Genomic DNA, 15,396 nt, shown 5'->3' on the forward strand with positions numbered 1-15,396 from the left:
AATGCCCGCAAGTGACTTACGGATCAAGTTGATCCGTAAGTCTTAAAAATCAACTTGTGGATCAATTTGATCCGTAAGAAACTTGTGGATTAAGTTGATCCGTAAAAGATTTACGGACCAACTTGATCCGTAAAAGACTTATGGATCAACTTAATCCGTAAGTCTTAAAAATCAACTTGCGGATCAACTTGATCCGTAAAAGACTTACGGATCAACTTGATCCGTAAGTTTTAAAAGTCTACTTGCGGATCATGTTGATTCGCAAGCTTCTTACGGATCAAGTTGATCTGTAAGTCACTTGTGGATCAACTTGATCCGTAAGAAGCTTGCAGATCATCTATATCAATTGTGGATCAACTCATTACATATGCGGACCAACCTGAATGAGCTGGATGCACAAAAATATTTTAAAAAATATACAGAAATATTTTTGTCTTTTCATGTTAAGTGTTGAGTGCACCAGCAATAATGCTGGGTGCACCTAACAACACCCTTAAATTTTACAAAACACACCTCCCATATTTACTTATTATACACCTCCTTTCAATTTAGATCCCCTGAAAGAGAGAAAAACCTTCCTTTATCATCACATTGATTGGGAGTAATATTCTGATTGATAATTTTTTATACGTTACCTTCCTTTATTGGAGGTATTGGCTGGAGTAGCTGGAGAGGTTTCCAGCGGTGTGGTGTTCGATGATGTGCTGATCGGAGAGTTTTCCACTTCTGGTTTTTTGTTGCGACAATCTCGAGTTAGGTGATCGTAACATCTTTATTGTTTTGTCAATCTCTACATATTAGTTGGAACCTCCATGTTCGGTCAAGAGAAAATCTGATATACCTTGTTCCTTATACATCTTTATTCTTCTAAAAAAAAGATTAATATGAATTTTAATTGAGACTAAAATCAAATGGATTACCAAAAAGTTAAAAATAAAACATCAATAATAAGAAATAAAAAAGATTCATTATTTAGCTTTTTATCTGTTAATTTTTTTTATCAGCAGAACTAACCATTTTTAGTGTGGCAAATTAATGTTATACTAAACAAATCAAGGTAAGAAGAAACTAGAAAAGATTATGACACTTGAATTGCGAAGCCTAAGAATTTGAATTTGATGTAAACGATAAAATGATAATAGTTATTTTCATCTCTGTGTAAATTATTGACAAATTCGTAATTGATAAATTTGTAATTCAAAATTTAACCCCTTGAAAATGTAAAAAGTATTACAAATTTAGCTGGATATTAACTTACGTTTATTATCATTAATGAACTAGCATACATGACACAAATTAAAGAAATAAATTTATCACAAATTGATTATCAACATAATCATATTAAATAAATTGGACAAAAATATAAATAAGTTACCATTATTGGACTTACATGTCAATAATTTTTTTGGATGAAAATGTAGTAATTTTTATTTTGAATCAAAATGTGAGTATGTTTTCATTAGACAAAAGTGTTAGTAAATTATCATTATTAGACAAAAATGTGAGTAATTTTTTATTATATCAAAATGTTAGTGATTTTTTTATTGAACGTAAATATCAGTAATTTTTTGTTGAATCTAAATATCGATATATTTCTATTAGACTAATTTATTAGATCTAAAATGTTTATTAGTAAAACAAATATACTAATATGATTATATATGACGTTCAAAAAATTAACAAAAAACTAAAATATGATACAATATTAAACATTAAATAAGAGACTTCTTGTAATAAAATTCCAATTAACATCATTGTGTACTTTTCTTTGGATATTTTATATTATTATAAATTTTGAAACAAATTAAATAATATATACATAAATATTAAAATTAAATATCTAAAAAAACCACCTTTTTTTAATAAAGTAATATATATATATAAAATTGCAAATCAAAGTATAGCATATTTAAGATGAAACAATTTTATAAACTAATTGTATATTAAATTTGTTAAAATTATTTACTTTATGTTTTTTTAGGCAATTTATTTTTATGCACAAGTATATATCATTCTTTAAAAAATATCCTTACAATCTTGTTTAAAATATAATCACAATTAAGATTTTTCATTCTTCCTCAAGTTTATTTAGTATATATCATATTAGTTTCACAAATTCAAACTCAAACTGGATGAGTCATATCTTTTGAGGTAAAAAAAAATAGTTATTTTTGTCCATAGATGTGTAAATATTGACAAATTTATCCTTGAAAAATTAAAATTCAAAATTTGGGGAAAATTTATCCTAAAAATTATATTTTAATGAAACAAAATTCTAATAAGTTAGTTTAACAAAAACATACTAGTATTTAAGTTTAACAAAAAATTACTGACATTTTGATACAATAAAAAATTACTAACATTTTTGTTTAATAATGGTAACTTACTAACATTTTTGTCCAATGAAAACATACTGAAATTTTGTTAAAAAAATTACTAACGTTTAGGTCCAATAATGATAAGTTATTGACATTTTTGTCGAATCTATTCAGCATGACTACTTTGTCAATTAATTTTATGATAAATTCGTCTTTCTCTACCATTTAGTTTATTTTATTAATGGTAAAGTGACAAATGAAAGTTAATAGTAAGATAAATTTATCGCACATTTTACACTTTCGAAAATTTAATTTTAAATTTTAATCTTTCAAGAATAAATTTTTAACCATTTATAAATTTAGAAATGAAAATGACTATTTACTCGTATTAATTTAAATATATTAATGAGACATAAATGAGCCGTCCAAAATATATTGATGAAACATAAATGAGAGATAAATGTATTAATTTGAATATATTAATAAAACATAAAGATGTTAAAAATATATTAATGAAACATAAATGAGACATAAATGTATTAATTTGAATTTGGTATATAATCCAACTGTTATTAAATACCAACTGAAGACACGTAACTTCCGAAGGTTGAGAACCAACCTTATCTAGCCACGTAAACTTCCAACCTATTTATGGATTCATAAATTTATTATTATTAATTTAAAATAGATAATGCATCATGAATATCTTACATTCTTTAGTTATTACAAATATCTTTATGAGAAAAATGGACACATACTACGGTTTAAAAATATGATTATTAACATTAAATTTTATTTGTATAAGATTTATTTCGAATAATATAAAATTATTTTACATTATTATTAGTCTATAGACATTAAATTCTAATTTTATAAAAAAAATCATACATTAATTTTATTTATTGTCAAAATCATTATTGATATGTTTGACTAGATTATTTTAATTATGTATTTTTTTCAAGTTTATTAACATATAATTTTATATCATTGTGAAGTTAATTTTAATTTTTAATTAATTATGTCTTTTTCTATTTATTTAAATTTATTTTTTTTTCAAGTTTTCAATTAATATTTTTAATATAAAATTATTTTATACTATTTTCTCTTAAAGAAAACTTAATTGATTTTTGATACATATAGAACTTAATTGATTTCTATTGTAAAACAAAGAGTTCTAACATATTTGATTAAACATAATTTATGAGTTGTCTTTGGTTAAATATAATCACATAATAAAATTGAAATATAATATCTTTGGTTAAATATAATCTCTTTACACAATTATATCAATCTTTCGTTAGCAATTTAGCCTGCATGCCAAATTTCTCCTTTAAGTTAAAATATTTAATATTTAATTGATTTTCTTGACAGCTGAAGTATCTAATTGATGTAGTATTTTTTTAAAAAAAAATAATAATCGATATAGTATTTTAAATATATGGTCTTTAATAAACTGCCATTTAAAAAATCATTTGAACAAAAAAAAAACAAAAAGAAGAGGGAGGAGGGAGGAAGGAGGAAGGAGAGAGACTTTATATACGAGGTAACAGGGCACTGTGGAATTGCGCGTGTGGGTGTGTTGTTTGAGGTTGTTGTCGTTGGTTGTGTTGTGTTGTGTTGTGTGGGTTTTATGAGAGTGAGTTTCACATGGGGAGGGTTTTTGTTCTTGAATTGGATGGCAGATCTTACGGATGCAAATTCTGCAACACCCCTCTTGCCCTCGCTGATCACATTCTCTCTCGGGTACGCTTCTCCTTCTTCTCTTCAAATTCAATTTTGAATACTTGTGAAAAAATATTATAAAAAGCTTTTTTTTTTAATTTCTGCTGCTGATTGATGTTTGTTATGGGCATGAACTCTTTCTGAAGTGATGAATCCGATAGGTGAGAGATTGGATTTTGACTAGTTTTAATTATCAATCAGAATCTGGAGGAACCCATTAATTGATCGTGTGGAAAGTTGATATTTGTGTGTGTGTGTGTGTGTGTGTGTGTGTGGATTATTGATTGGAAGTAACTGGGTTGCAAATCAGTTTCCGGAAACATAGACTCCATTGTGCAGTATCACTTTCTGATAAATTAGATCCTTTTGTTTTCATTAAGATTATGTGTACAATTGGAGAAGGATGATTTGAGTGTCTGAATTGAGGCAACCACGTAGTATTCATGGTGCTGGTATTTGCAATTTGGAAATGCCTAAATGATATATATGATGATTCTAGGTTGGAAATTGGGGCAAATGTTTGTTTCAATACTACAATCAATCAATGGTTTTTTGCATCAAAGTGATTAGCTATTGGGTGAAAATTCAGCCAGGGACTGTAACCTTATGAGTTAATATGTAAAGAACCATATGTGAGCTAATGGTGGATCGCATAGGTAATGATGAAACAGATGACTTTTCTCATAGGTAAATACATAAATCTTTTAGGGACTAATTGGGGTTAATGAAGGTGTTGCATTTTTGGAACTGGAATAACTTTAGTGAGAGAACAATAGAAGTTTACTTTTGGGAAAAAAAATTAAATATGGAGGTAGATCATGTTTCAGCTGACATCTCCACTGTGAATTCTTCTGATCAGAGGGAATCCATGGATTTAGAAATGATTGAATGAACAAGTGTACTATGTATGCTTTTCTGTAAGACACATATCCCTTCTTTTAGAACCTGTGCCCTGTTGAAGGATGTACATGGAGACAAGGAGGTTTTTTTTTTTGTTCTCACTTATTTCAGTGCAAGAGACCAAAGAAATGACTTAGATTAGGAGTTTTTTTTTTTTTTTTTTAAATAAACACTCAGTCCACAAGAAAAGTTGCTAGTGTGAAATGTAAGACTGCTTTTGAGTCACTTGCCATTTTGTTTTGTCACACTTCTACTACTCCACTTCCGTTGTGGGTGTGAAACTGGGAGCTCATTTAAAATGAAGGTCTCCTAATATCGACTTGGCTTTTACGAGTGAGATAATGTTGGGTAGAATTAGTTTATTTTGCTAACATTTTGTTATGGCTTAGGGTATCAGAAATGAGAATGTGGTTATACAAGAAATTATAGAATACGGAATGACTATATATGAGAAAAGATTGGTGTAACGCTCATTGAGGAAAAAATGACAAAAAATTGATTAAGATGGTTTGGGCATGTACAAAGAAGGCCACAAGAGGCACCAGTTAGAAGAATATATTGCATGATTTTTAACCCGGGGAAAAGGAGAAGAGGGAGACCAAAAAGGACGTTGGAGGAGATCATCAAAGGAGATCTAAGGCTTAATAATATATCTGAAACTTTGGTTTTTTAACCGTGCCGAATGACGTTGTGTGATCCATGTAGTCGAACTCACCTAGTTGTTTTTCTTTTTTTTTCACCTAGTGGGATAAGGCTTTATTGTTGTTGTTTTATTGTGGCTATAAATGATTCATAGAGTTAATTTTTGCCAAGGTTTTGTAATTGAAGATGCACAGCATTGTAAACGTGCTTTTTATCCTGAGCTTAAATGTAAATAGTAGACAGTGGTTCAATATCTGTGATTACTGTTGCTTTGAAAAGGAAGCTGAGTTATTTCATTTCTAGATACTTTTGTTACATTTAGTCTTCTTCCACATAAATTCTTGTAATATAAGTTGACTGCTTAATGAGGATGCTAATTATTGCTAATTCTTTCACATTTCTGTTGTAAGCTAACTTTATGCTTGCTACATTTTTTATAATAGTATAGAACAAGTTGTAAATATCCAAAATTATAAAAATAAGTGCTACAGTCAAATTTAGTCTTGTCCTATATAATTATCATACATTGCTGATACTGTTGAAAATTTACCTACTTCCTTGTGTACGAGTCTTTCCATCTTCCCTAGCAATTTGACTCTAGTTTGTTTTTCTGTGATGATCAGAATTTCAACTGCAGTCAAGGGAGAGCCTACCTTTTCAGCAAAGTGTAAGTTGTTTGAAATGCTTTTCTGTTCCTTCCTTGAATTTTCAGGTTATTATTATAGTTTCACATCAATCTTCAATATTTGTTCAGTACTTTGTTAAGGATGATTTTGGTGGTCCTCTCCACCTTCAGGGTCCTTCCCCCACCCTCTCAGGTTATTCCTCTATTGGTTTGGGGAATTGGATTGAAGCACTATGTTATTATTAATGATGTCAAAAGAATTATGATTTTCTTCTGACTCGCACAATTAATTAATTAGCACCTTTTTTTCACCTATCAACACCTTACCTTGAACCTTTTTTACTAACTATTTCCTGCGTCCTTGCTTGTTAACTTTTGGCCTATAATAGGGTGAACGTAATACTTGGGCCTCAGGTGGAGAGAATGATGATATCTGGACTGCACACTGTTGAAGACATATTTTGTTGCAACTGTGGAAACCTTCTTGGATGGAAATATGTGAGTTTTATCTTTGCACCTCTTGCCATACTTTATACAGGGGGTTTTTCTGCAACATCATTAATATATGGTTGGGTGAGTCTTGAAAGTTAAAACTAGCAATGAAGTTGATTAAATATGTGAGCACATCAGAAATTTGAAATCCAATACTTTTATATGTCTTTAACCCCATGAGTACAATGAATCTTATCCATAAAACCATATTAAACACTTAAAAATTTACCCTATTTCAAGTTTCCAACAATTTTATTGCTAATAAAAGAACAAACAGATGAGGAATTTCTATTTTCCGAATCTATTTTGTATATAATCCATTTATGATCTACCATGAAAAAAGTAAGCTTCATTTAGAAGGATTATCTATTAATTATTAAAGCACCCATGATAACATCATGCACATACATGCAAACACTTGTTAATTAAGTCTTTCTTTGTTCGTGCATCAAGAATTTGTTGTTCTTAAGATCACATATATCAGAATAACGTTTTTTTGAGCTCAAAGCAGTTTGAAGTAATAATAACAAGTTTGGATTCATTCAGGTTCTGGCACATGAAAAGAATGAAATATACAAAGAAGGGAAGTTTGTGCTTGAGAGGTATAGTGTTAAATGTTAAAACATGGTTTTGAATTTGATCATATTCATGTCAAGCTAAGTAAAATTTAATCACTGTTGATGCATGTAACAGGTGGACGATAGTTGACAATGAAGAGGAGGAATTGAATTCTGATGCACAAGCTGGCTCTCAAACTGGCTCTCAAGCTGGCTCAAGTGACACAGAAAACGCCTAGCAAGTGGCTTCTTTTTCATGAATTTGAAGTATTGTAGCTAGCAATTAATATATTATAGTATTATTATTATACCTTTAGTATTGTAGGTTGCAAATATATTATACCTTTAGTATTCCTCAAGATACAATTTCACATAGAAACTTCTTAGAGCAACTTAAGCTTAGCTCATTTGCAGCATATATAAGTCTTAAATATTGTCATAGCGCACCGAATCTTGCAATATATTTATGGAGGGCATATAATTCATCTTATTTATGAGTCGAAGATCTCCACTTTGCTTGATCTCAATAATTCAGATATATGTGGAGTTACTGCTCTAGAAATAAGTTTGCAATTACAATTTTTCTGTGAAGTGTCACTTCTATCGCTCTTATATTAAAATTCATCACATTTGATGTTCTCTCTCTACATACAAGGACAGGATCAAATTACATTGGCACAACTTAATTATCACGTTGTCAATAACTTTCAATAGTTGGACTGATACCTTGTTCATATATACCAAACCTACAAACTTTTATGTTAATCAAAATTAGTTAATACCTTGTTGATTTGCACAAAAATTGATGTAATTGATATTTTTGAAATATACAAAAATAGGAATATTTTAATTACTTTTTATTGTTTAATTTTCACAAATGACTCAAACAGTCAAAATAAAATATAGTTATGTCCAATTTGTATGAATTTCTTTATAAACACATTAAATTATGCGCACTTTTCCTAGATTAAACATTTAATTCTATTTTTATTTTTTTTCATTTTTAAGCATCAATTCTTAATTTTAATTTAATCTAAATTTTATATCTTCATACCTTGGTTTATTTTTATTTATTCATTTTCTTTAAATTTAAAAAATATCCGCACAACATACGGAAAAGTGACTAGTTTCTATTATGAGACTACACATACATACTTACGCGTATATTGAGACTTTTTCTTACTTAGTTTCTGTGTAGTCTCCACGAGGGGGGAAATGTAAACACGATAATGAACAAAATTTTCTGATTTACAATTTTCAGGAGTTCTCAGTATTTGTTGTAGTAAACTCTCAAATTACACTGCCATTCATATTAGTAGGGCGATTCTACAGTAAAAAAGAATAAAAACCACTTGATGGCAGTAAACAGAGGAATACTAAGACTCATAAGGTGTCAGAATGATGAGATGTCATCATGAAAGTAAAATAGGCCCATTCTCAGCTGCTGTTGAGGTTTTGCCATAATTGTTATGATGCCTTGCCATCTGAATGTCACGTGAAAAATGGGTCCTTGCCTTTGCATATGGGGCTGCTCTTGCTGCAAGAGAAAACACCAAAACAGACAAACTTTCTTTCAATATGATTTCTTAATGTTCATTGCCTCACAAGGTCATCTGTGGGAGTTACAAACCAATTAGTCTCACTAAAATGTATATTGTTACGCATCATACAATGTATTGTTATGATGGAAGTGAAAGTGGAACGAACAAAGTTTTGTTAGCATAATTGTAATCCACAAATTATGAATATCCTTTACCCGCAATTTGCTGAGCTCGGAGGATATTCTGCCGCCTTTTCCACCAACAAAATGAACAGGTAATAAGAAGAAGAAATGTAAAAGAAGCCCCTAATCCAATGCCAACTTTACCACCACCAGAAAGATGAGGTCCACATGTAGGTAATCCAGGTATACCACACAGACCTGCATTGTCAGTAAAACTGCAAGCATCCACAAGTTAAACTTAGAAATAATTATTACTTAGCAAGAACAAAGTGAACAAACATTTACATGTGGAATATCTTGTCGTTGCAATTACGTATTCTATAATTTGTCTAGAGTTTAATATTTGATTACATACTTGAAGCTAGCTCTGTAGAGTAGTCTTCCTCCTACAGTTGCTGGGACCCTTCCAGATAGGAGGTTGCTGTTAAGATTCCTGCATGAAGACATTGTGATACTCATTTGTTGCCTTCATATGTGTTTTATGGGTTAGTTAAACACTGGAGAATCTTACAGTCTTTGTAATGATGTCAACTGTCCAAGGCTTTCTGGAATTGATCCACTAAATAAGTTGTAGGATAGATCACTGCATAATTACATGGCACTCAGAAATGACAATAACATGATAGCCAAAGCCAAGACAACTCAAGGAACATGTTTCCCACCTTTCATAATCATAAAACAATGGAAACAATATCACAAGAAAAAGAAAAAGAGGAAGAGATACTTAACAGCACTTGCAGGCTAGTTATTGTACCAAGTGAGGATGGAATTGCTCCATGGATGTTGTTCCTACTCAAGTTTCTGCAAATTCATAAGCTAATAAGCAAAAGGAATAACAATCTGACACCTTAATTGTTTTCTACAAGTCTGTCATACAACCTATAAATCACTATAACTATCACATCCTAACATATACTTACCTAACCCAAGATTAATATAATAATAATTGCTCAATAACTTTCTAATACAGAATTATAACTGCCTAATTCAGACCTTGGCCTATCAAGTTCAGACATGCACTCAATTATTTGTCACTAGATATTTGAATAAGGCCTTCATAAGTAGGTTTTATGATCCCCAATACATCAAGCATAATGCATACATGATACATCCATGCATTGACACAAATATTTATGCATACATGTTTTTCCAAAATACTTAAAAACCTTTCTGGAACTCACAGGATTTGTAGATTAAGTAGTCTGGATATGTCATCCGGCAAGAAACCTTTCAGACCTTGATTGTGAAGACCACTGTTCATCAACGGAGAAACACTCATTAACTGAGATGTAATAACCAAGATATTGAGACAAAACAATTGGAATAATTCAACAGTTCTCAACACAAATCACAATGTCTTTGTATCATAGTGGAACCAATCTCTTATCTAAGTGCTGGGAGTAGTTCTACATTTTTTTAGGATTAAAATATTTTTTTGTCCCTATATGTGATACTCATTTTTAACTTGATATCTATATTATTACTGTGACGTATAGCTAGGAGCCAAATTAAAAGTGATTCTCATGTATAGGATCCAAAGTTATAGCATTTCTAATTCTTATATGTAACACTTATTTTCAATTCATATACTTCACTATGTTATAACTCCAAACAAATAACGAGAATCAAATTGAAAACTACTATGCATAGAGGGATTAAATTGAGAACTATTTCCATATAGGGTCTAAATTAAAAGTAAGTGTCATATATAAGAACTAAAATTGTACTTTAACCTTTTTTAAAAATGAAATTGGCCCAAAGGAATATTAGAATGGGGAGGGTCAATGCAAGGGTTACTACCTCAAGTGAGAAACATAATAAATATCGCAAAGTAAAAATGTACACTTCCATAATGAGTTAAAAAGAAATGTCTAGAAAAGGACGTATGTTAACTAGTGTTTACATGTAAGCTGTCATTGTGCATACATAAATGCATACAGCCAAAACACAAATTCTTCCCTTTTTCTCCCTAATAGAAGGTTATCCATTTCCTTCCTCTAGAAGCTCTGATGCGGAAGAAATAAAAATCTTGGTTTTTGGTATAACTAGAGAGAACAAATTGATAAAGTGAAACAGAATAAAAGAATTATTAAGATGAAAACAGTATGAAAGGCTACCAGGCTACTACACAATCAAATGTACAAAAAGAAAGAAAAGCTTTACATAAGGATAACAAGAAATTACAGTCCATCAATGACCCAGCTTCCACTACTTTTGTTTAATTGGCAATCCACTCCAATCCATGGATGTTGTTGAGGAACACAAGGATCACCATTCCACCCAAACCTGGGTGGAAGCCCCAATGCCTTCTTCAATGTTTGTAAAGCACTAACTAGAGTTAAAGACAATAATAAACTTGTAAAATTTAACATGCATTCAAATTACCAAAAGCAGCATTTGCTGCTATTGATAGTTCATGAATCAGAGAACAAATAAATGGAACAAGTCTTATAAAGCAAATGATCAATAAATATCATCTCTGATATAGAGGTAAGGAAGAACTCCAAAAGCAGTCAATAAAGGAAAAGCATAAGGAGACAAAGCGATCTAACATGTTTGATTGGGAATAGATTCCATGGTCTACTTTTGACACACTATAGACCCCAAAATTGAAGTTTTGAGATGTATTAATTGATTAGAAATAAAAAAGAAGCCAGAAACCACATAACTCAACATCACTAATACAGCTCCTAAGCACATGCACATAATGTTATCACTCGCCTCCAATGACCTAACACAAATCTTGATTGTGGATATTTCAAAGTCATTCAAGTTCTCTGCCATATTCAATGTAGGTTATCTTTAATAATACAATAAATACCGTACATCATTAGTATGGACATTCTTGTTGAAAAAACTGTTAGTAGTAGGAATCAGCACGCGTACCTTCCTCTGATATAGTTTTTGACTCGGCCATTATAACCTCAAATATCTCAATGGCATTGATTATGGCGAGATTACCTTCCTTTGGTTTCAATATTATTGTCAGAATCCTCCCATTAACAGTAACAGTGGAATTAAGCACAAGGGCATTATAGATATCCCCACTCAATTCTACAATGTCAACATCTTTGAAAACAAGATCATCGTTTATTATAATATTGAAGACTCTTTGCCCCGCAGCAGTCACTGAATTATCAATCTCAGCAAAATGTAACCAAATAGAATAGTTTCTGTTGGGATCCACCTCCAATGTGTAAGTTAAATCAGGCTGACTATCAGTACTAACAAGCGCTGACTGATAAAGGGTTTCTGGATAGAAGTTTGGTGGATGTGAAGCATGTTTGATTCTAGTTTCAACTGATCTAGGCTGATCAGATTCATATTCCTCGCCAAAACTTTTAATGTGTTGCCAAAATCTGTCCCCTCCCCTGGAATCCCCTCCATAATCTACATCAAACTTTGACTGCCCAAAACCACAACTCAGTCTTTTAACTGTTCTAAGTATTATCCCTTGACTCCACTGGGGGTCAAAATAATATGCCTTATCATCAATTTGCTGAATCTCAATAGAAAGGATTGCTGGATCCCCATGACCAGTGCTATGGAAACAGATTGAGACCGAATCATTTGTAAGAAACACCAGTGCCTCAGCAAATACTTGATCAATCTGATAGTTCCAACCCGGTTTCAGAGAATATAATTGCGTGCCTTCAATAGAAATGTCAAATAGAGGCTCACTGATATCTTTAGACTGACCAACAAGTCCAAAGAAGATCCTGATTGAGTAGTGACCCTTTGGCACTTTGTTAATGTTGTAGCAATTTTGTGGACCTTCAGACCAGGGGAAATAGCGAAGAGTGTTGAGTGGTGGGGTAATGAGGCTTGGAAGAGTTGCATTGGCAGCTATGCCTCCTGTATACCCAAAATCTTCACGCCAAAGGGTATTGGTTGGTTTTGAATGAACATTTTGACGAGCCCCGCAGCTTAAGCGCAGAGCAAATGGGTCTGTAGTGATTTGAACCAAATCAAAAAGAGGGGAAAAAACACAAAATATTCAAACACAACTTTTGAAAATCATAATCCTCTATAGTATGTGCAAGCTTAAAACTCAGATTCACCAAGAAAACAGCTACAATCACGTAGAAACTACTTCTTCACTTGCAAATTTCAAATATAAATTCCGTTCATTGCCAATAAATTGCGAAAATGAAATTTGATCACTTCTCTTAAATGTGCTCATTTAAAGCTTAACAAAGAAACCAAACCCAACAAATTCCAATTTGGTAACAGTTATTACTAGTATTCATCAGAATAACGGGGTTTACTGTTTAACAAACTTTCACTAACTGGAAATTTTTCAGAAAAAATTGTGTTAAAATTACTACCTCTGTTTCATATCTGTTTAAGATTAATACACACAAATTAACAAACATTCATGAATGTAAAATAGTATTATATTTAGACTAAAATACTCTAAATTTATCATTTGTAGTAAATTCCTATTGTAGCAATTACTAAATAAGACTATAAGAGTACAAGTGGAAAAATAATTAATGAATATTTAAATTTGTAAAGCATAGTTTTGAAACAAAATGAAAAAAAAAAGAAGCTAAAACAACAGTATAGAATTGAGGTCGTAACTTGTTTCGAGTTTTAACGTTTGGAAAAGCTTACAACTCTGAGGTTTCTCAAGATCAAAGTATTCAATCCAAATTTGATTGAGAAAAATTGTTAAATCCACTCAAATGCACGTAAGAAAAAAAAAACGAGCGAGTTGAAGCTCACCTAGCCGTGCAGCAGAGGAAACACAAGCAAAGCAGAGCATCATCCATAGCTGAAGAAATCGAAGAAGCATTGCGGTGTATTCACTTTTGGTCGTTTCTCTCTCTCTCTAAAACTTGTTATTATTCTTCTTTGTCTCTTTCTCTCTCTCATTCATCGTGTCCCCATTTTTGTTGAGTGCTTTTTTCTAGAGAGAGAAAGAGCGTGTGGGGTGAGCGCACTTTTGCACACCACGCTTGGAAAATCGTCTTCGTTCAAGTTTACTACTCGTGGGCGCGAAGGAGAGAGAGGGGGGGAACACGCAGTTGCTTCCATGCTGCTGAGCCTCATCATAACCGATGCAGTTTCAATCGGACGGTGGAGATCTTCTCAAAGTGCCAACTCGTCACTCGTATCCATATTATTATAGTCTTATTTATTTTTTTATTAGGTAAATTAGGTTTACAATATAATTACTTAATGGGTATCAAAGTAGAGTTACTTCTTCTTTTATTTTATTAGTATTGTGTCTTTCTTTATTTTTTTGGGTAAATTTTTTTTATCGAAAAATATTAATTATTAATTTAGGTATCAAACTTGCAATCTTTTCATTTTTTTTTCTTTCTTAATTACTAAATCTACTTTATATTTTCTTTCAGGTAAGAGGTTAATTATATATTTAACATATATAATTATAATATAAGTGGTTTTTTTAACAATGTAAAAATATAGTAGTATTACTCAGGGAAGAAACTGAAATTTATTGAAAGTAGTGGGATGATTATTGTAGCTTTAAAGAGAGATATGAGTGATTTAGGAAACAGTTAAAATATAGTGGTATAATTGTTTGATAAAATATGGGTTTTTCCTTTTTTTTATTAGGGGAACTTTATTTTTTAAAATAAAAATAAAATAAAAGAAGAAACAAGATAATAAAAAATTAGGGATTTTATAAAGTTAAATAAAAAATAAAGGTGATTTTTTTTTGACAAAAAAAAAATAAAGGTGATGAGAAAGAAAGAAACTGATCATATAAAAATAGTAGCATAGTTATCATAATTTAACGGGGGAGGTTGCAAAGTTCAAATTTCTCACACTAATATTCTAGTATTTGTGATAAAAAAAAAACAGTTTAAAAAAGACTTCCAGTCCATTAAACCTCTGACTGACACGTGTATTAAACTTTTTCAATGGCTGAGATTTACTTTTATTTAATTCAATAAAAAAAACCCTGAAATTGTGTTTGCGTATCCTCCCACTGTGTTGCCGTGAGACTATGTGCAGAGCGAAAAAAAAAACCCCGTTCAAAAGCTGCATCCCGTTTCATATTCGTTTCATCACTTTCAAATGTAAATAAATTTCATCCGTTGATAATCTTTTAAACCACGTGTCAATAAAAGCCTTGAGGAAATGGAGATGTCCATTTGTTTACCAAATTGAGAGGGAGAGGAGCTGAATTTAAGAAATTGTTAAAAAATAAAACTATCTAATAAATTGTGCAATGTAGATATTCTTTTTATTTTATAGTTAATATAGAAAATAGATTTTTTTTTCTTTTTAGTTTTATAGTTAATATAGATTTTTTTTTTTGGGTAAGAGGTTGATACTGTTTATTTTTAAGCAGGTGAAGGGAAAGATCTGAAGCCGTTAAATTACTCAGCATTATTAATCTTAAGTCTGAACAATATGATTGCAGCTGATGATGCTACTACT

General features: G+C 30.9%; 2 protein-coding genes across 2 annotated transcripts; one reads left to right on the forward strand and one right to left on the reverse strand.

Annotated features, from left to right (window-relative positions):
- The first annotated feature begins 3,787 nt into the window (after window positions 1-3,787).
- LOC114373957 (protein yippee-like At5g53940) lies at window positions 3,788-7,759 on the forward strand. The gene is made up of 5 exons (XM_028331538.1): window positions 3,788-4,061; window positions 6,206-6,249; window positions 6,597-6,705; window positions 7,246-7,301; window positions 7,393-7,759. The coding sequence occupies exons 1-5, from the start codon at window positions 3,966-3,968 to the stop codon at window positions 7,493-7,495; spliced, it is 408 nt and encodes a 135-aa protein (XP_028187339.1). The 5' UTR covers window positions 3,788-3,965; the 3' UTR covers window positions 7,496-7,759.
- A 715-nt stretch (window positions 7,760-8,474) lies between these two features.
- Window positions 8,475-13,987, reverse strand: LOC114374672 (receptor-like protein 4). Its single transcript, XM_028332341.1, has 9 exons — window positions 13,708-13,987; window positions 11,866-12,927; window positions 11,164-11,311; window positions 10,161-10,232; window positions 9,709-9,780; window positions 9,491-9,562; window positions 9,335-9,412; window positions 9,013-9,194; window positions 8,475-8,793 (listed from the first exon to the last, which is right to left on the reverse strand). The coding sequence occupies exons 1-9, from the start codon at window positions 13,775-13,777 to the stop codon at window positions 8,669-8,671; spliced, it is 1,881 nt and encodes a 626-aa protein (XP_028188142.1). The 5' UTR covers window positions 13,778-13,987; the 3' UTR covers window positions 8,475-8,668.
- Window positions 13,988-15,396: the final 1,409 nt, after the last annotated feature.

The sequence above is a fragment of the Glycine soja genome, chromosome 11 (genome assembly GCF_004193775.1).
Source record: "Glycine soja cultivar W05 chromosome 11, ASM419377v2, whole genome shotgun sequence".
Taxonomy (NCBI): domain Eukaryota; kingdom Viridiplantae; phylum Streptophyta; class Magnoliopsida; order Fabales; family Fabaceae; genus Glycine; species Glycine soja.

Coding starts and splice junctions, on each gene's coding strand:
- LOC114373957 (XM_028331538.1), top strand. CDS start 3,966: ATGGGGAGGGTTTTTGTTCTTGAATTGGATGGCAGATCTTACGGATGC. Junction 4,062..6,205: donor CTGATCACATTCTCTCTCGG/GTACGCTTCTCC, acceptor TGTGATGATCAG/AATTTCAACTGCAGTCAAGG. Junction 6,250..6,596: donor GCCTACCTTTTCAGCAAAGT/GTAAGTTGTTTG, acceptor GGCCTATAATAG/GGTGAACGTAATACTTGGGC.
- LOC114374672 (XM_028332341.1), bottom strand. CDS start 13,777: ATGCTTCTTCGATTTCTTCAGCTATGGATGATGCTCTGCTTTGCTTGT. Junction 11,312..11,865: donor AAAAACTATATCAGAGGAAG/GTACGCGTGCTG, acceptor CTTTAACTCTAG/TTAGTGCTTTACAAACATTG. Junction 10,233..11,163: donor AGCTGGGTCATTGATGGACT/GTAATTTCTTGT, acceptor GTTGATGAACAG/TGGTCTTCACAATCAAGGTC.